Here is a 19,036-nt window from a genome sequence, read left to right on the forward strand (position 1 = left end):
CTGATGAGCTGAGTGTGGTTTTGAAAGTGAAATGTTGAGATAGGGACAAGGAGCAGCGTGCAGCACAGGGCACCAGAGCACTCCCAGTCACCATGAGAAACTTGGTGCTGGTGGGGGGAGCTCACTCCTGGAAACTGGAGAAGGTGGAAGTCTGGGGAGAGCAGAAGTCAAGGTGAGACCTGTGACTCCTCAGACACATCTGAACACAGGGAGCCACGAGCCTCCCCTGCTCTGCTGTCTGTGGGGGTGGGTTGGGGTGGGCTAGGCTGATAATGTCCTAAGGATGCAGTGCTTGAACGGAGTGTTAGAAATCTGACTAGCTCTGCACAGATCCAGAAGAAAAAAACTGTATCCAAAAAAGCAGCCACTACCAGGAGACAGAAATTATTGGGGACAGCTGCAAAACTGGATTATGGAGCTGGTGCTGTTCTCTGGCCAGGTGAGCAAGATTAAAATGCATAAAGGAGAGGAGGGTATCTCACAAAATCAGGGGCATGTTACCCATGGAATGCATGAATGAGACCAAGCAAAAAAAGAGAGGGACCGAGCATGGAAAATTCATTCTGCACATCCAAAAACTGCTCTGAAGAAGCAAAGGTGGAGACACCATGAAGGACTGTCTGGAGAAGCACCTATAGCAACCCATCTTGGAATATTTCATCAGGCCCCTGTAGCTTGGAAGGACTTTTTCCTGGGCAGTACTCAAGGAGCTCCATGGGAAATTCAGGTGTACAACAAATGTCTTCAGAACTTCTGTCCCTGTGTGCTGATCATTAGCCAAGGTAGAATGGAAAGAAGTCTCAAACTGGAGATGCAAAGCTCTTGGCCCCTGGTGAGGAGGGGAAGGTAACCAGCATGGACATCTGGGTGCCTTCAGCACGGGCTGATGGAGGCTGGACACCGGCGGAGGGGAATGGGCAGACCTGGGCATGAGTGGAGAATTCATGGGTGGAGAGGAATGTTGGTGATCTGTGGGGACGGGGAAGGTTATGGAGGAACCCTAAGAGCAGATAGAAGGAAAGGGAACGAACCTGAGGGCACAAGGGGCTGTCCTGGCTCTGCTGTCTATCGCATTCAGAAACCTTTCCAGCCCCAAAGCCCCTTCCTTCCTCAAGATCCCATCTTCGGCCCCGAGACACACCCCAAGGGCCCCGGACATCCCCGCCCCTTTCCGTGCTCCGTCCGGGCGATCCCCCGCGCCCCCCCGGCTCTGCAGCCCCCGCCCCGGTCCCTCCCCGGTCCCGCCCCTCCCGCCGCAGCCGCCGCGGCTCCGGGCCTGGGCAGGCGGCGGCGGGGGCGCCGCGCCGGGCGGGCGGCGGGGCCATGCTGGGCAAGGACTACATGCTGGCCATCGTCCTGGTCAACTGCGACGGTCAGCGCGGCGGGCACGGCGCAGCCTGCGGGCTCAGGGGCGGCTCGCAGGAGCGGGGATGAGTTGTGGGGCCGGTGGCGGGTTGCGGGGCCGGGGTCGAGTGCGGCCGGTGGCGGGTTGCGGGGCCGGTGCCGGGTTGCGGGGCCGGTGCCGGGTTGCGGGGCCAGGCCCGAGGGTGGGAGCGGCGGCGGCGCCCGGCGCTGTCCGCGGTGCTGATCGGGGCCCGCGGCGTCCGGCCCGGCCGGGCCCCGCCGCTCCCCGCCCCGCCAAGGTCGCCGCAGCCCACCCGCTTCGGGGGCATCTCCGTATCCCGGTCTCCCCACCCTCGGAGCACCCCCGCCCTCCCAGCCCCGGAACCCCGCCCGGCCCCAGCCCCGGCCGGCGGAGCGCGCCGCCCCCGCGGCCCGGGCTGGCTCCGGCCGTGCTGCGCCACGGGCTCGGGTCGCTGCCCGCGCCGGGCTGGGGCTGCGGGGCCACGGCTATCGCACCCTCCGGCTGCAGCCCCCGGGGCTCAATCCTCTGCCCGGACCCCGGCGTCTGTCCCGGCCCCTTTCCCGGCCGAGGGCAGGGAAACACTCGGCTGGCGGCCACGGGCCAAGCTGAGCCTGGGTACCCCGCAGGGCTCCCGGCCTGGCAGGCCCAGGCTGCCCCTGCCCTCTGTGCCCTGCCGGGGTTCCGCTGTCCCCCCGGGAGCCAGCGAGACAGTTCCCTGCACTGGGGACTGGCTCTGCTGCAGCCTCACTGGCATCGTGCCATGTTCCCTCGCCAGGCTCCTCTCCCGGCCCATGCACCCAGCCACGCACCCGGAGGCCACCGCAGGACCCTTCTGCTGCTGGGCAAAGCTGTTGGCTCCTGGGGGATCTTTCTCTCTGCCCTGTAACTCACACTGCCTCTCTGCACAGACAACCTCTGGAGCGACCAGAGCCTGGAGACAGACCCTGACCTCCCCCCGGGCTGGAGGAAAATCTGTGACTCTCTGGGTACCTATTACTGGCATGTGCCAACAGGCACAACACAGTGGCAGCACCCTGCACGCAGCACTGGCCCAGGAGGGCACACGGAGGCTGATGGAGATGAGACACTCCAGGTAGGGAATGTGGCAGGGGTGTGAGGGCTGGTGTTGGATTCCACCCCTGGCAGAATCCTGCTGAAGGGCCCTCTGGGCATGACTGGTCCAGCCTCCCCTTGGAGCACCCTGTCTGTGTGACCCTGAAGTCCCGCTCAGCCCATTCATGTCTGGGGTTAAGCCCTTTGAAAAGCTCCTGCAGGCCCCATCCTGGAGCTCATCTTAGTTGGACTCGACTACCCAGGACGCTCACAAGCTTGTTGCAGTCCTGGCACGGAGGGAGGGCTCCTGCCTGGTGCCTCCTGACTGCCTCTCTTGCAGCTGTCATCCCTTTTCTCTCCCAGGAATGCCAGAGCCCTGCAGCCAAGCACTCGGCAAAGGACCGGCCCATTCCCAGCCCCATGGCTTCGCTGTCCGGAGGTAGGGCTACCCTTGTGCTTTGCTTGTGTGTGGGGTGCCACTGATCCCTGAGCAGCGCTGGGCCCTGTGCTCCCCCCAGAGCAGCCCCCCAGGCTGAAACCAGCAGGACCACGCTGGCACCCCCATGGGATGCTTTCCAGCTGCTGGCATGGGGGTCTGCTGGTTCCAGAGAATCCTGATGCTTCCCTGGGTGCCCCAGGAGCACACAGAGGGAGTTTCCCCTCACTGCCCCATCCCTCTGCAGGCACTCACTGTCCTGGCATGGAGATGACTTCCAGCACAGCGCAGAGCCCGGCTCCAAGGTACGGCACCCGCCAGCTTCACTGCCGCATCGTGGGCCATGCTGGCAGAGGAGGAGGGTGGCAGCTGGCAGGGACGTGGATGGCAGCCGGAGCAGGGGTGACCACTGTGGCGTGGTGAGGCGTGTGGGACGGAGGTGGCTGTGCCAGTGGCACTGAAGCCCCTCGTGTCTCTGCTCAGTGCTTTGCTGTGCGCTCTCTGGGCTGGGTTGAGATCCCTGAGGAGGACCTGGCACCTGGCAAGAGCAGCATCGCCGTCAACAACTGCATCCAGCAGCTCTCCAACAGCAAGGGCCAGGGCTCTGCAGAGAACCAGGGCGAGGTAAGAGCCTGGGATGGGCAGGCTGCCAGGCAGGTCCCACCCTAAGGCCGCTGTTGCTGAGGCTGGGCCGTGCTGAAAAGGGGAGCAGGTGGTAGAGTCAACTCTCCACACAGGGCATCCATCCGATGGTCCGGGGGTAGAGCAGATGGGTGTGACAGGGCTGTTCCTTGGGAACAGTGCCAGGATGCCTGGGTGGGTCCCCACACCAGGGAACGGTAACTGGGAAGGGCAGGGCTGGCCCCACAGTTGGGGCAGAGTAGGCTGGTGGGGAAGGGGTTTGCCTGCACAGGGGCTGGGTGCTGGGGATGCCCAGGCTGTGTGCCAGGCTGAGGGAAGCACTGCCCCTCTGCAGGGCCAGGACCTAGTGATGATTCTGAAGAAGGACACCATGAGCCTGGTGGACCCCCTGGACCGCAGCCTCATCCACCGCCAGCCCATCCTCAACATCCGCGTCTGGGGCGTGGGCTGCAACAACGGCAGGTGCCAGGGGCGAGGGCAGAGCTGGGGCCAGGGGGTGGCTCTGCCCACCTGGGGAGAGGCACCCCAGCAGTGACCTGTCCCCTCTCCTCCCTCCCGACTGCCACCACGGCTGCAGGGACAGGTAAGGGGGCACAGGGCTGGGGGCAGTACAGGCAGGGGGCTGCCTCTGTCGGGGTCTCACTGGCTTGCTCGTGGCCTCGCAGAGACTTCGCCTTCGTGGCCAGTGACAAGGACACCTGCGTCCTCAAGTGTCACGTCTTCCACTGCAACGTGCCTGCCAAGGGCATCGCCAAGGCTCTGCATGAGATGTGCTCCAAGGTGGGACGCAGGGGCCCCGAAGGGTGTGAGCGTGGCCGGGGATCTCGGGGGTGAGGGGAGGCTCCGGGATCCCCGTCTCTTGCAGATCGTGGCCGAGAGAGCTGTAGCGAGCAGCAGGCTGCCCCGCGCCGCCACGCTGGAGCCCATCTCCGCCGAGGACCTGCCACTGCAAGGTACCGGCCCCCAGCGCTGCCGGCCGCTCCCCTGCCCACAGGGGCTTGTGAGCCAGAGCCCTCTGGCTTGTCCGGCTGTTTCCCTCGGGGTCCTTGGGAACGGGGGGGGACACAGGGGGGGACACGGGGGTAGCCCTCCCTCTCCCGTCCTGGCAGTGGATATCCTGGAAGCGGTGAGGCAGTCGATGCAGACCTACGAGGCGCTGTACATCGGCAGCCTGCCCGTGCCCAGGGCCATGGGTAAGCGCCGCTGCTCCCCGCAGTTGGGGGACGCCCAGGAACATCCCCCCGTGCCGCGGGCAGCCGTGCCCTGGCGCCGGGCGGCTCCTGCCCGCCCCTCGCCCGCAGCCGGGGCCGATGGGATGGGGCGTCCCTCTCCCCAGGGATGGATGTGTTGAACGAGGCCATCGAGAAGCTGACGAGGCGCCCCGGGCGGGAGAACTGGACGCCTTCCCTCATCTACGTGTCGGACACGGCCATGAGGGTGCACCCGGCGCAGGTGGGGGGGGAACAGGGGGCTGTGGCCGGAGCGGGCGCGGCGCTGCCCCCGGCAGAGCGGCCCCGGGGGGCGGCAGGGCTGCCCGGGCGGCGGCCGGGGCTGGATGGGCCCGCGGGGTCCCCGCAGGAGCCCGAGGAGGCGGCGCACATCTGGGAGTGCCAGGTGCGGTACGTGACCTTCCTGGGGGTGGGCCGGGACGCGCACACCTTCGCGCTCATCGTGGACACGGGGCGACGCTTCCAGTGCGCGGCCTTCTGGTGCGAGCCCGACGCCGGCACCATCTCGGAGGCGGTGCAGGCCGCCTGCATGGTGAGCACCGGCGGCACCGCGCCCGGGCACGGGGAGCCCCGGGGAGGCCGGGGCGTGCCCGGTGCCGAGCGCCCCGCGCTGCCTCTCGTGTCCCCGCAGGTGCAGTACCAGAAGTGCCTCGTGGCCGCCGCGCCGGGGGCGAAGGCGAAGAGCGCGGCTGGCCGGGGGCCGGGCCGGGCCGGCGGCCGCGGGGGACGCTGCCCGCGGGGCGGCCAAGGCGGGGGGGCGGCGGCGGCGGGGCGGGGGCCGGGGCCCGCAAGCGGGGACTCTTCTCCTTCCTGGAGGTGTTCCGCCTCCGGCGGGCCCTCCTGCACAGCCCGTAGCGGGCCGGGCCGGGGCCGGGGCCGGAGCCGCCGGGGAACAGCGCCCGACCCCCACCCCGGCCCGGCCCCGCCCCGCCCCGCCCCGCGCGCGGCCCCCGGAGGGGCGGAGACGGGCCCGGCCCCGCCCCTCCCGCCCAGCCTCGCCTCGCGGGCCGGAAGGGGCGGGGCCGGGCGTGACGTGGCGGGATGGCGGAGTCCTACGTGAAGCCGGGTGAGGGGGCGCGGGGCGCGCGCGCGGCACTTCCGGTGCGGGGGGGTCCCGGTGCCGGTGCCGGCGGCTCTGCCCGGGCGGGGCCGCCCCGGGGATCCGCTCCGTGCGGGGGGAGCGCCGGGAGGGGCGTGCCGGAGGGTCCCGCCTGGCGCGGGGGCTCCTCGGTCTCCTCCGGTCTCACGGCGCCCTTCGCTGCTGCAGGGAACCAGGAGCGCGGCTGGAACGACCCCCCGCAGTTCTCGTACGGGCTGCAGGCGCAAGCCGGGGGCTCCCGCCGGACCCCGCTCACCCGCCGGGCCCCCCCTCCGCCCGCGGGGGCACCTCCAGGTCAGCACCGCGGAGCCCCCAGAGCCCCTCGCCCTCACCCTGCCCGGCCAGGCGGAGCCCCAGGGGCCGCTCCCCGCCGGGATCCGCGGGAACTGCGGCCCGGCTCCCGCAGCCGCGGTGTCGGGGGCGGCGGAGCCGGGGCTCGGGGCCCCCTTGCGCGGGGCCCGGTGCCGGCCGGGTCCGAGCTGACGGGCTCGGCGCCTCTGCCCTGCAGGTGCCCCCCCGGGCCCCGCCCAGCGCCCCCGCCGACCCCGCCGCGCCGCCCCCCCGGGCGCTGGGGCCGCCCCCGCAGGGCTCTGCCGGCGCTGCCCCGCGGGCCGAGGGCCGGCCGAGCGCGGCGTGCCCGGAGCAGGAGGGAGTGCAGCGTGTCCGCCGACACCGTCCTTGCCCCGCTGCGGGCAGCCTTGGACGCCTGCCGGGCCGCGGTGCAGGTGAGGCTGCGGCCCCTCCCGCCGCCCTGAGCCGCGGTGCAGGAGGGACGGCAGCCGGCGCAGCCAGGCAGGGGCTGCCGGTTTCCGGGAGACCTGAGGGGGAAGAGAGCCGTCCCTGCCCCGGGGCTCTCCGGAGCTGCTGAAGGCGCATCCCCCTCACTCCCAGCTCACCTCTGCTTCCAGAAACAAGTGTGCAATGACATTGGGCGGCGGCTGACAGTGCTGGAGGACGCGTGGGCTCAGGGGAAGCTGTCGGCACCAGTGAGGAAGAGATGAGCCTCCTGGTGCAAGGTATGGGGTGAAGGGGGCTGCAGCCGCACCAGCAGCAGGCCCTGGGGCAGAGGCACCGGCGGGACCGCAGATCCTGCGCCCTTGACAGGGCTGTCCCCCTGTCCTGGCAGAGCTTCAGCAGCAGCACTGGGATGCAGCTGATGAGATCCACCGCTCGCTTATGGTGGACCCACGTGAACGAGGTGAGCCAGTGATGGTGGGCGTCAAGCGCCTCATCGCCGAGACGCGGGACCTGCCCGCCGGAGAGACGGACGGCAGCGCCGACACCGAGCCCGCGACCGAGCCCGCGACCGAGCCCGCGACCGAGCCGGAGCAGGAGGAGCCCTGACACCAGGGACGGGGCTGTGGACTGTGAGCGGGGCAGCCCCTACCCAGGCCCACCGACAGGAACAGGGCCCCTGCTGCTAGAGGGAGTCTGGGCACCCCCTCTGCCTCCCAATCCTCATCCAGGAAAAGGGGATTTTAATCATTGCGACATTTTAGTGGCGATTCATTATGTTTAATAAACGGCACCAACCTGCCCCCTCCCACAGTCTCCCTGAGGGGTCTGGCACTGACAGGTCCTGGGGCTCCCAGGGGCAGCAGGAGATGGGATTGCTGGGTGAGGGCTATGACTTCATCAGGCTTGGCCATGACAAGGGAAGAATCCAGCATCTGGCTGGAGCAGGCAGCACTGTGTGTCCCTGCTGCAGTGGCTGGCAAAGCTTGGCCCCTCATCTGGCAGTGGGGGCCTGCAGCAGCCCCAGAGCCCAGCCCTGCTGCAGCAGGGGTCTAGGCTGGCTGCAGAGGCCCATGTGCCAACAGCCCCTGGCATGACCAGGGTTTGTGCTGCAGCCACAGCCCTGGCTCCCATCTGGGCACAGCTCAGAGATCAGTCTGGAACCCAAGAGACCTGGGAGACCTCAGAGAGGTCCAGGGACAGACACATGCCCGGTCAGGTGTTAACTGTGCTGTTCTCCCCCTGTTCATGGGATGGCCTCAGCAGCTGCCTCCACCACAGCTGAGAACAGACCCTGGGGCCCTCAGCACCTGCAGGGCCACCCTCTGCACCCTCCTGGGGCTGCTCACCTCCCCTCCCTGGGGCTGAGGACCATGCTGAGCCCTGACAAAGACACACACCACGTTAGCACGGGGGTTTCACGGTGTTTATTGATCAAGCATGAGCTCCTAGGCAATTGCACCAGCCACTTGTGCTAGAGCCTGAGGTGTCACACGTCCATCCCCAGCATCAGAGAGGGCTGCAGCCAGCTGGTCACGGTGCCAGCACCTCCACGAGGCCCAGGAACAGGCCCAGCCATGGCCTGGAGACGGGGAGATGGAAACTCAGATGTCCATCTCAAACTGGTCTTGATCTGCAAGGGCATGGATGGATACAGGACCAGGGTTAGGATGGGGCTGGCTTGGCAGACAAGGGCAGGCAAAGGGAGCAGGAGCTGGAACTGGGGCCAGGTTGGGATCTCGCCTTGTCCCATGCCCCAGGCAGGCGGTCCATGGGCAGGGGCCGTGCCCTGGGCTGCTCACCTGGCATGGCCTCTTCGCTCTCATTCCGCTCCTTGAGCTCCTCCAGCTTGACGAGGCTGGACTGGGCCAGGGATGTGACACCGGGGGTCTGGGGCAGGCAGCAGGGAGGGGTCCTGGCCGCGGGTGAATTCTTGCACTCCAGCAGGAACTTGCGGTCGCAGATGATGCGGGTACCTGCCAAAAGCAGGGGGCTGTCAGGCACTGCTGGCCTGGCCACCCCCGCCCCTGAGCACCTCAGCCCAGAGCAGGGGGTGGGACCCAGCGCTTGGCCATGGCTCATGGACACATCTGGCTCTGGAGCCACCACGTCTGGCTTCCCACAAGGCAGCCTGTGACACCCGTCCTGCTCAGCAGCTATTCCCCACATTATTCCACCCCTTCGGGCTCCTGGAGCTCTGCAGGATGCAGCACAAGGGCGTCCAGCCTCCCAAGGGATACCCCATGGTGGCCAACTCAGGCCACCCCTGTGCTGCCTGGAGGGCAGGGCCAGTCCCGGGGCACACATTGAGGCCCCAGCCTGCTGGCCAGGCAGCAAAACTTCGTGTGGCACCCTGTTCCAGGGTGGAGAAGCAAGGGCTGGGTATCCCACAGTGGGCACCCTGGGGACCCTTTCCCATTGTCTCAGCTAGCCACCTGCTGCTCCCTACAGGAGGACAACAACCGGGTTCGATGGGACATCTCCTCCTCCAGCCTGCTGGGTGTGCAGGGGCACACGCTGCCTCCTCCCCATGCTCCAACTGCCTGCCAGCAACGCCTGAGGTGGCAGCAGCCTGTGTGCCACGTCTGTGGCCCTGCCGTCCCCTGGCCATCCCTCCCTGCAGCCCAGCACCAGCTCCCTGCCAGGCTCCGGCAGCGGGCGCAGCCCAGGGTTCCAGGGAGCCCAGAGCTGCTGCCCAAGGTGCCAGTGAGCCCACAGCTCCTCTGGGCACTGCAAACACCTTACACAGCCCACAGCTGCCACAGCACCGCGCTGGGCTCTGTCACCCTCGAGAAGCTCAATTGCAGGCACAGAGCCAGTGCCCACAGGGCGGGCACCTGTGGCTCAACCCAAACATGGCCAGCTCAGGAACGAGGACAGACAGCAAAGAAAAGACCTGCTCAGTGGCTGACCCAGAGGAGTCAGGAGGATTGCAGGAGCCCTGCCACCCAGGGCTGGTGAACTCGAGCGGGCACGGACTCTGGCATTAGTTACCCCCACGCTTTCTCTGGATCCAGGCAGCCTGCCCTGAGGGACCAGCACTGCACTCACCAGCCCCCTGGCACTGCCACCAGCTCTCCCCAGAAGCACAAGGCCCTGCCTCTGCCTGTACCCCCCTGTAACCACCGGGCAGTGATGGTCTGAGCTTCGAGCAGGATCTTCCTACAGAACTCGGGGGTTCCCTTTTCCACTTTAGTGGAGGCTGCTGGGGCCACTTGGATCTGGTGCCCAGAGCAAGTGCCCATGTCCTCAGGGAAGGAGCTGTGCGGGGAAGAACCCAGCAAGGGACCTGTGCAGCAAGAGCTGCCTACATTAGGCAGGGCTGGGGTGGCCAAGGCTGTTCCAGAGACAGCCCCATCCCCATCCTGGGTCTTGCCCCCTGGTGTCACGGAGCAGACTGTGCCACCCGCCCTGGAGCTGCAGCCCTCCAGGATGGGGAGACAGTGGCTCCCCAGGATGGGGCAGGAGGAGGTGGCAACACTTGTTGCAGCCAAGGAACCCACAGAAGTGGGCGCCCCGTCCCTGCACCTGCCCCAGAGAGCACGCACCTACTAACACAACTGCTTGTTTCCAATACAACTGCTGCTGACACGTGTCCCCTGCCCGTGGCAGGGCGTCCAACTGGGTGAACCTTAAGGCCACTTCCAACACAAACCTTTCTGTGTGTATCTCCTTTGGTGTTGGCATTACCACTGGGACAGCAGTAGTTCAGTTTTTTTTTTCATTTCATCCTCAGATACCAAGAACAGTATCTGAATATACCATCCAGTAGTGCTTCCAAGGTTGATTTGCCTGTGGTACGTATATACTGCTTGTGCACTTTGGCTTTTCAGTACTTTTTTATGCTTTTACTGGGGAAACTCTGCTGCTGCATGTAAGAATTTGTCTGGATATGGTGGAAGAAGGTGAAGTCTCCACTTGGTCTGAGATTGATGCATTGGATTAGACACTATGTGCACTGGAGTTTCCTGCTTAAGGAATGGATTCCATGTAGTTACTGCATTGCTTTGGAGCAAAAGCAGAACCAAGCACAGTCCAAGTGCAGAAAGTGGAGAACTGGGTCAGGAGTTAACATTCATCTTAAGCAGCGTGCAAAAATCCTCTTCTTCCTCACAGAAAGGGCCTGAGAAGCTCTTAGCAGATTTACAGCATTACAAGAAGCTTACAACTGAATCTATTACATTTTCCTCTAATGGGAAGCACTTTTCTAAGATCTGCTTCTGGGCAGGTGAAGAACCCTGCATACACCTGTCACTGCTGTCAGCCCTTCTTTGCAGCCCTGAGCAAAACCTGATCTCTCAGGTGACACCTGCCAGGAGTGCCAGAAGCAGCAGAACTAATCCAGAAGGAGAAGACTGTAACACAGAAGCAGGTTCACACCAACAGAAGGCCCACAGGTGGCAGGGGCAAGGACTCTGCAGACCCCTGTGGCTTCAAACCCTCCCAAACCTGACTGCACCCACGCGCTCAGTACATGACCCTGGGGAGGTGTGTCACCAGGCATGGCAGCAGCTGCTGGGGACAGTAACATACAGCCCTTTCCAAAATTCTCACACACAACCTATAAATGCTGTTTGCCTTTTATTGAGTATTCAGGTAAATATTTCACATTAATACAGGCTACATAAAGTAGAGCCACTACACGACATGAAATTTACTCAGCTTTTCCTTGTAAGTCTGTAAACAATTATACAGGTATTTACCACCCTAAGAGGTCAAAATCATGTCATCAGCTAGTTCTCTGCTGCATACAAGGAGCATTCAGAAGTGTTTAGCCAAAAGCACTAATTTTGTCTGATTTTTAAGTTTGAAGAGGCTAAACTAACTGGAGAACAGAATCAGTTTGTATAGGTAAGTCAATTTGTTCTTATACAATGGGCAATCGAGATTCCATTGTTACAGCCCGCAGAAAATTGCTTAGTTAGGCACATAAAAAAAATCCCCAGGGTTCTTCAAGGTCATAAAGATTCCCAAACCAGGCTAAAAAAGGACAGACCCCCTTAAATCAGTTGACGTACTTGAGATGCATGTTTCCAATGTGAGGTGCCCAGGTGCCAGGCCAAATCTACAGCAAGAAATAAAAAGACAAATCTATTATAAAAACAAATAAAGGTTCCTTTAACAGTGTTTTACCACTGAGGGCGAGCATAAGGCTTCCCTCAAAATACAACCAGACTGTCCAAAGGCAGGAGCTCTTCAGCTCTGGCCAAGGTCTGACTGACAACCTGCAAGGTGCTGAGTATGGAAATAAACCCTCTCACTTGTACCAGTCCATTACCTGGCTGAGCAGTCTTGAAATGCTGCTTGTTTTACCTGGAAGGTTTGGTATCAATAGCACCGTGGATATTTTATGAACACATGCACACACACACACACACACACACTGCAGGGAAAAGTCATGCAAACAACCTCAATCCTAGTTTCAAAGAACTGAAAAAACCAAACGTGTCACCCAGCCAAAACCGGGTCTCACAGCACCGTATAAAGCCCCAGGAAAGCACAGGTGGGAAAAGACAGCCACCCTACCTGCTGAGCATCAGTACATTCTGTTGAGTTCTGGACAACTTTGATCATGGGATTCCAGGCAGGATCTGGAGTATGGAGCCCGTTGAAGAGGGGCCCTCCTGGGCCATCTGCCAGCTGAGGGTGCGAGGGTATCAGAGTGCCGCCGTACATGGAGATGGGCAGGCCCTGAGGGGACAAGAGAGCACTGGTGAAGGACATGGGGAAGGGTGGCTGCAGGAGCAGACAGAGCCAGGTCACCTCCACAGGTGATGTTCCACTACTGGCAGGAATCTCAGCACTGTCAGGGAACACTGGGGCAGAATGTGGAACACAGTGATTTCAGAGCTGGAGATTCCAGCCAGCTTAGCCATTTCTCTGAACTTACACCTAAGCAGAGGCTGCAGCACACACAGAGTTTCCAGATAAGCCCACAAAGCCAGGCCAGCAGCTGAACACTGTGACCTCCTCTCTGCAGCACAGGACAGCCACAGTGCACACAGGGCTGCACTGAGCTGACCAGACTGGCTTCAAGATCTTCTTTAATTCCTAATGCCCACCTAAAATAATTCTGCCTGTTCAGAAAGAACAAGTTACAGAGCAGCTTTTTGCAATTAGGAGAATTCTTTTTCTATGTGTGAATGGCTCTGCTTTGCCACGCAGATACCAAGAGCACAGGCTGTGGCTCTTTCTGAAACATGCTGGGAATCCTCTCCTCCTGCCACTTCCCCCAAGGAAGGTATGTGGAATTGTGGCCATGATTTGTGCCGAAAGCATTAAAAACTTGTGATCACCCTCAGGAGCTGGGCAAGCTTTGTGAACCATTTCCAGGAGACTGAGCTTCTGAGAGATGAAACACTGGAGAGTGATGAAGGCCTTCAGCTACTGACTAGAGAATTATCTGCAACCTGCAAACTCTGGCTTTGTTTAGACCTGCCTCCAGACTTGGGCACCTTTTCTGGTCAGTTCTGGGATAAAGGAAGGTTCAGGACTGGCGTAACATGCAGTGGCAGCAGAGGCACAACACAGAGTGAACAGGCAGAACAGGAGATGCAATAAAGCCAGGCCCTGGCCATTTCATAAATCCAACTTTCTGTAACTTACTTTAGAAAAATCCACAAAACTATTTGGCATAGGTTGGTGGAAAATATTTGAGGGAGCCACTATTCCAGAATCATCTCTCTCCATTGGCTGATGCTGAGAAAACGTGCCCGGGTCCGACAGCTGCTGATGCATTGGATGACTTCCCATGACAGGCTGAGACCAACCTGACAAGCCTTCTGCAAAGAGATGAAAAATGGCTGATGAAACTCACTGCAGACACTCGAGAAGAATTCAGCAGCTGCACACACCTAAGGCCACCCAAAGGCACCCTGAAAACACACAGCCACAGAGGGATCTCAGGTATCCAGACAAGGGTGGAGAAGATGGGGACTACCACATGTCCACTGCAAACGGCTAAAATCCAACAGAGCTCCCAACACTACCTGTAAGCACATAGAAGCTTTTCTTGAAAACACACAGCAATGCTGAGACACGAGTTAACCAAAGTGTGGAGGGCTTCACTGAAGCATATAACAAATGCAGGACTCAAACGTTTGTATTGAAAGTTACCAATGGAAACACTCTACACCTCAAATGCTGCACCTCCTCCTTTCCACAAAATCCAACTACCAGGAAACTGAACGTAAAACTTCAGCTGTTTCAAAGTCATTCTTTGGGAACCAAGGCTGCCTGGAACAGAAGTTATCCCATACTGTTCAAGAGTCACGAGGAAATCAGTGCAAAAACCAGCATCCACAGCTCTGTGTCCCTGGGTGCATCAGCTGCACCTCAGCTGACACTGTAAAATGTGAGTGGAAAACAAGAGAGAAACCTGGACAGAGAGAGCCAACAGTCAGGCCTGGAAACAGCCCCCCTAAGAGACAGAAATCGTTTACTCTAAGCTCTGGATCATTCAGAGGACTCTGTATGAGGTCTCTGCACCATTTCAGGCTCACAAGTGCCTGGTGACTTGATCCAGGCAGGTGAGAACCACCAGCATCAGGAGGGCAAACCACAGCATTTCCATCGACCTGTGCTCTCCCACCACTGCCACCAGCTCTCCCCTCGGGATGTTCCACAGGGGAGTACAGAGTGTGGAGCTTTACTCCTGCTCTCCAACCCTCCTTCCGAAGACAGTCCCCGAGAGAGGCCCTGGCGTTCCCGTGCACAGACTCACCAGACACGCTGTTCACCCCGAAGGACCAGATGCCGCTGTGGCCCACGGGGGCTGTGAAGTTGGTTCCCAGGGGCGTGGGGGTGACGGAGCCTCCCTGGCGGATCCTGGCCAGCCTCTCGGTCCCGATGGGCGGGGGCACCTTCCGATCCGGGTTGGCGTTACCCGTTTTTGGCTGGCCCAGGTTAGCAGGGGCAGAAGCGGCTGAGAGGGGCGAAGATGATCCTGAGGAAACTGATGGGATAGGAGATTCACCTGCTGAAAAGAGCATTTCTCTTGCTTAATTACACGCAAAGCAGCAAGCGTAAATGCCATTCCACTTATTTCCCCAATATTATCTCAAAGCAAATGATAAAAGGCTTTTTTTGGCAAGTATTCAAGTCTTTCACAGAAATTCTGTCTAAGAATTACTTGAACTCTAAAATCCACATTATAACACAAATGCTTTCAGCCATCAGAATTATGATATTCTCATGACATAGCGGTGTATCTAAATTAATTACAAGAAAGAATAAGAAACATGGAAGAGTTTCAGGAAGAGGTAAAAACATCAGCCAAAATACCATAAATATCTTAACAGCCTGCTTTTGGTATCCACCACTTCCAGCAGAAGAGAAATCAGACAGCTTCCCGAAGCCACAGGTGTGACCCAAGAGCATAAAGTCCCGCCAACTTCAGAAGCGTCACTGGCTCTCCTTGGGAAATCCAACTTCCTTTGAGCACTCATTTAAACATTTTGGTTCTTAAACTCAGAGTGGCAATGAAGTTGCATGCAGTGACATGAAAAACCTCTTCAGCTAAGATTCTGAATCAAAGACCCGTATTTTCTGTAAAGCTACTTCCATGTTCTTTCCATTAGGAGGAAAACCCACTGTTACCTTAGATGATGCTTAGAGATTTTGGAACATTTAAAGTATAATTCCAGATCCCAATTAAAAAAAAAAAAAAAAAAAAGAAAAAAGGCAAGTATAACTTCAAACCATGGTAAACATGACATTTTCACCTAATATTGCACTCGTACTACTTAGAGGGGAATCTTTAGCGTGGTGTAATCACCTCCACTCCCCCACAGCTTCATGCTCTCTCCTCTCAAGAGCCTACAATGACTCATTTTTCTACCCAAATACGCCTTTAGTAATGCTACCAGAACTAGTGGCATGAGAAAAACCCCACAAAATAGCACAGCTTGGGATTTGCACACCATCCTCACAGCTGCTAAAAGCAATTGGAAAGCATTTTGTGCATTACTGGGTAAGTTCCCCTCAAGTTAGAAATCTACTAAAGACAATAGCTATGAATTTATAGTTAACTAAGACAGACCCATGAAGTTCCTACATGAATTTGTTGCGCTTGTCCAAGGATGTGGTGAAAAATGCTGTCTGTTAAAGCTGGGAGTCCCAACAGGCGCTGGCCCTTGAAGGTAAACCCGTGCTCCTTGTATGTTTGCTGAAAAGCCTGTCAAAGGACCTGAAGAAGAAGTTGTAGAGCTGTTGGATGGATCTAGAGAGGGTAAGCCTGAAATAAACATAAATTTGATTAAATATCTCTCTTTGGGAACCTGCTTCAAAGCACCAGAGAAAGCTAGTGCTCCAAATATAATTAAAGCATCTCATCACCGTTGGGGGCATCTGCACACGGTAAGGTGCACGATTCTCCCTTAGAAACCGCAGAGGCATTTCTGGAGGCTCTCTGGTTTGTTCAACTCTCTCAAGTTTTAACAAAAACAGCCATCCCTTTGGTCACTGAAAGAAAATGATCTTAGCAGGGAGGGCAGAGCAGGAAAGCTGGGAGTGGCCACGATCTTTGCTTACAAAAAGCCACACAAATCCAACAGGGATCCAGGGCTCTGTGAAAGTCCCAGGGGAATCCAGCACCAGGGAAGCAGGTCTCTGCAGGATGGGCTTTGCCATCCCACAGGCACCTTCATGTAGAGATCAGTCAGAGCACGCTGCGGCCACAGAGACAGGGCTGGCGTGGCACAGCATCACAGGGGAGGGGACTGCTCCCTCCAGGGACGTGTGAGAGGAAGCGAGACATGGAGAAAGAGTTCAAAGTCCCACAAAAATTACTAGCAAGGGTGAATTACAGGTTGGTTTTTTTTTATAAGCCAAAGCTTTTAAGTACTTTTCCAAAATGTTGTAAAAGCTCTTATCACACGTTATTACCTGAAAGCAGAAAAGGGCATGGCCATATGTTCACCTGAGTTTAGGGTTTAGTTTCAAGGGCCTATTAAACAAGATTAGTTTCAAAACCATTTAAACATTTCAAAATGACCACAACCAGGACCAGCCTATGTTGCTGCAGAGTGAGGTTGAAGGTTATCTCTACACACACCCCACCACAAACAGCAGTGCTGCCAGGCAGTACCTTAGGCCAGAAACTAGAGGGGCACCTTTCAGTGCCTGGACAGTTCCTGAAAGCCAGGTCTTTTCCCCCAGTATTATCAACCAAGTCAACCTGACTTACTTCTTCCAGAAGTGCCAGATCCAACCTGCTCACATGGACAGAAATGATTTGTTGGAGTTAAAGGAGGTATTTTTCTCACTAGTCCAAAGGTTAAATTGAGAAGTCTCCCTTACAGCCAAGGAGAAGCACATCCCCCTGCTGCTGGAACATGGGCTGCTTAGCTGAGGGACCCCCAGCATGGGAGGACAGTCCTCCTGCGTTTGTCACAGCACAAACCCCAGGGCTCTGAGGAGGATGCCAGTGCCTGTGGCTGCAGAGTGGTTGAGCTGAGTCTGTCTGGAGTCGCAGCCTGGCTGCAGACAGAGCTCAGGCCTGAGCCAACAGTGGCACCTGCAGTCCAGGGCCCTCCCTGGGCACCTGCTGTGGAGCCACTACTAGACACTCTGGCCACCCCTTTGTCCCCAAACCTGGCAGCCAAAACCCCTCTGGGCACTGATTCCACCACGCACCAACCCACAAAGTGCCAGCTGGCTGGCAAACCACACAAGATCTGCCCCAGCCAAAGGGGTAACAGAGCTGCTGCCACCCATGGGTGCTGCTGGGCTCCAGACAGAGAACAAGGCAGGGATTGTGACAAAAGCAGCTCTTCTGCAGGAGAGGGATGCCCTGCTGTCTTCGGGTGGCTCAGGAGGCTGATGGGTACACAGCTTCTGGGTGCACAGCTCGTAGAGTGCAATGACTGGACAGTCAAGACCACTTCAGCACCGCTGGATATGCTCCACGGGCCAAAGGGAGTGTGACAGCCAGGGATGCACAAATCCAGGACTCAGGTCACAAAGAACACTTTTTAACTTCACCTTGTCTTTCATAAAAGTGGATTAAAAACTTTGCTCGATATTAAAAATGGTTATTCTGAACAGTAACTTACCAGATCCTGACTGCAATAACGAGCTTCCTATTTGTGTACTTACCAAAAAAATCAGGTTTTCTAATACTAAAATCTTCTGCAACACCATACTCTGCACTTACTTGGGCTGTGAACTCTAACTCCTCATTGTGCTCTGAATGCATAACTGAGCTTTTGAAAGGAGTGTATTGATCTCACACAAACTCTGCTCAAAATTCAGTTTATCAAAGACCCCGGGCAGATGTTGGTTACTGCAATGTTACCTGCAACTTTAGAGAACGGGCCACAACACTTGGTCACTGTGTGAAACAGAGTCCAACCATTTCATGCAGTTCCATAGTCATGTGTTGCTTCCTAAGCTGGCATATTTCAAGTTTGTGATCCTTTTTGAAAAGCAAGGTCTCAACCTCCTTTAAAATGCACAGGACAGAAGTAACAAGTAGATTACTTTTGGTCTTCTCCACAGCCTCCTCTTATGGTTGGGCTAAGCCTGCCCTCAACTGCAAACTGCCAGGACAAGAGACCCAGAAATGTGAGACAAATAGGCTATTTCCAGAATGGATCCACAGCCAGTGAGATCTGCAGAGATATCTGTGCCTCAAAGGAACTGGTGAATAACAGAAAAATTGAGCTGCAGCTGAGCTCACCCATGAAGAGGAAAAGCAGACTACCTGAACTCCATCCTGACATGAGAACTTGTTAAGAAAAAGCTGGTTTAGGTTTATTAAACTACATTAAATCTTCTCCAAATCAGTTTAGAGGTGATCCCTTAGAAATGTTGATTTGTGGAAAAATTTGCCATGGGCCAACTATGTCAGAGAGGCACAAAATGCAAACCTCTGCTCCCTCAGTGTCCCTCCCCCCACTGAGATCAGAGGATGGGTGTCCACCTGCTCCATGGCTGTTCCCAACCCCTCTGACCACGTGGAATTGCCAGGCCAGGCCCTGGCTGCTCCCTGTCCACTGTGCTGCTGCTGGCCAGAGCATGAGCAGTGACCAGCCCTTGTCCCCCCCTCTCAAAATCTCATGAACCCTGTCACCAAGCCCTGTGCAAACAGCCACGGGAGTCCCCAGCTCTGCCAGTTCGGGGGCTGAGCCGAGGGCAAGGTCCATTCCCCTGGGACAAGCTGGAGATTGAGAGGGGTGGGCAGACCACACTCAGCTTTGAGGGAAGGCAACAGAGAAGTCCTCAGCCTACTGTGATCATTCTTTTCCTCTCTATCACACCTTCCAAACATCCTCAAGCTCCCTTAACCCCCCTGCTCCTGGGACATCTAGATTCTGAAACAAAGGTGATCGGAAGCAGCATGAAGTAAAATGACATTGAATGAAACAACTAAGGGCCTGACGAATCAGTCGCCTCCTGCACAACACAATTTTAGCAGCACACTCCCTATTGGCAGTTTTTCTTCACTTTGCAATATCTTAATCAAATCCTAACTC

The 19,036-nt window shown here is 58.1% G+C and overlaps 3 protein-coding genes across 14 annotated transcripts in view; 2 read left to right on the forward strand and 1 right to left on the reverse strand.

Annotated features, from left to right (window-relative positions):
• The first annotated feature begins 1,230 nt into the window (after window positions 1-1,230).
• On the forward strand, window positions 1,231-5,661 carry APBB3 (amyloid beta precursor protein binding family B member 3). The gene is given in 13 exon segments (XM_038150692.1): window positions 1,231-1,372; window positions 2,275-2,459; window positions 2,551-2,562; window positions 3,068-3,160; window positions 3,339-3,479; window positions 3,832-3,959; window positions 4,075-4,080; window positions 4,163-4,277; window positions 4,363-4,450; window positions 4,607-4,690; window positions 4,834-5,258; window positions 5,358-5,436; window positions 5,439-5,661. Coding segments are annotated over 13 exon segments (1,548 nt in total). The 5' UTR covers window positions 1,231-1,323; the 3' UTR covers window positions 5,582-5,661.
• Window positions 5,632-7,368, forward strand: SRA1 (steroid receptor RNA activator 1). Its single transcript, XM_038150695.1, is given in 6 exon segments — window positions 5,632-5,792; window positions 5,994-6,119; window positions 6,334-6,503; window positions 6,506-6,550; window positions 6,734-6,848; window positions 6,952-7,368. Coding segments are annotated over 6 exon segments (699 nt in total). The 5' UTR covers window positions 5,632-5,767; the 3' UTR covers window positions 7,170-7,368.
• Window positions 7,369-7,508: 140 nt separating this feature from the next.
• Window positions 7,509-19,036, reverse strand: part of LOC119706729 (ankyrin repeat and KH domain-containing protein 1) — a 100,649-nt gene continuing 89,121 nt past the window's right edge. For 2 of the 12 annotated variants that reach the window (XM_038150673.1, XM_038150684.1), the window contains 6 exons: window positions 15,616-15,795; window positions 14,284-14,538; window positions 13,167-13,342; window positions 12,087-12,251; window positions 8,363-8,536; window positions 7,509-8,193 (listed from right to left, as the gene is read on the reverse strand). In XM_038150673.1, coding sequence (XP_038006601.1) covers window positions 8,050-8,193; window positions 8,363-8,536; window positions 12,087-12,251; window positions 13,167-13,342; window positions 14,284-14,538; window positions 15,616-15,795 — 1,094 coding nt within the window. In that variant the 3' untranslated portion in view covers window positions 7,509-8,049. Of the gene's footprint in view, window positions 8,194-8,362; window positions 8,537-11,127; window positions 11,626-12,086; window positions 12,252-13,166; window positions 13,343-14,283; window positions 14,539-15,600; window positions 15,796-19,036 lie in introns of those variants that run through there. The other 10 variants (XM_038150679.1, XM_038150678.1, XM_038150677.1 and 7 more) reach the window with 10 other exon arrangements.

This window comes from Motacilla alba, chromosome 13, assembly GCF_015832195.1.
Source record: "Motacilla alba alba isolate MOTALB_02 chromosome 13, Motacilla_alba_V1.0_pri, whole genome shotgun sequence".
NCBI lineage: Eukaryota > Metazoa > Chordata > Aves > Passeriformes > Motacillidae > Motacilla > Motacilla alba.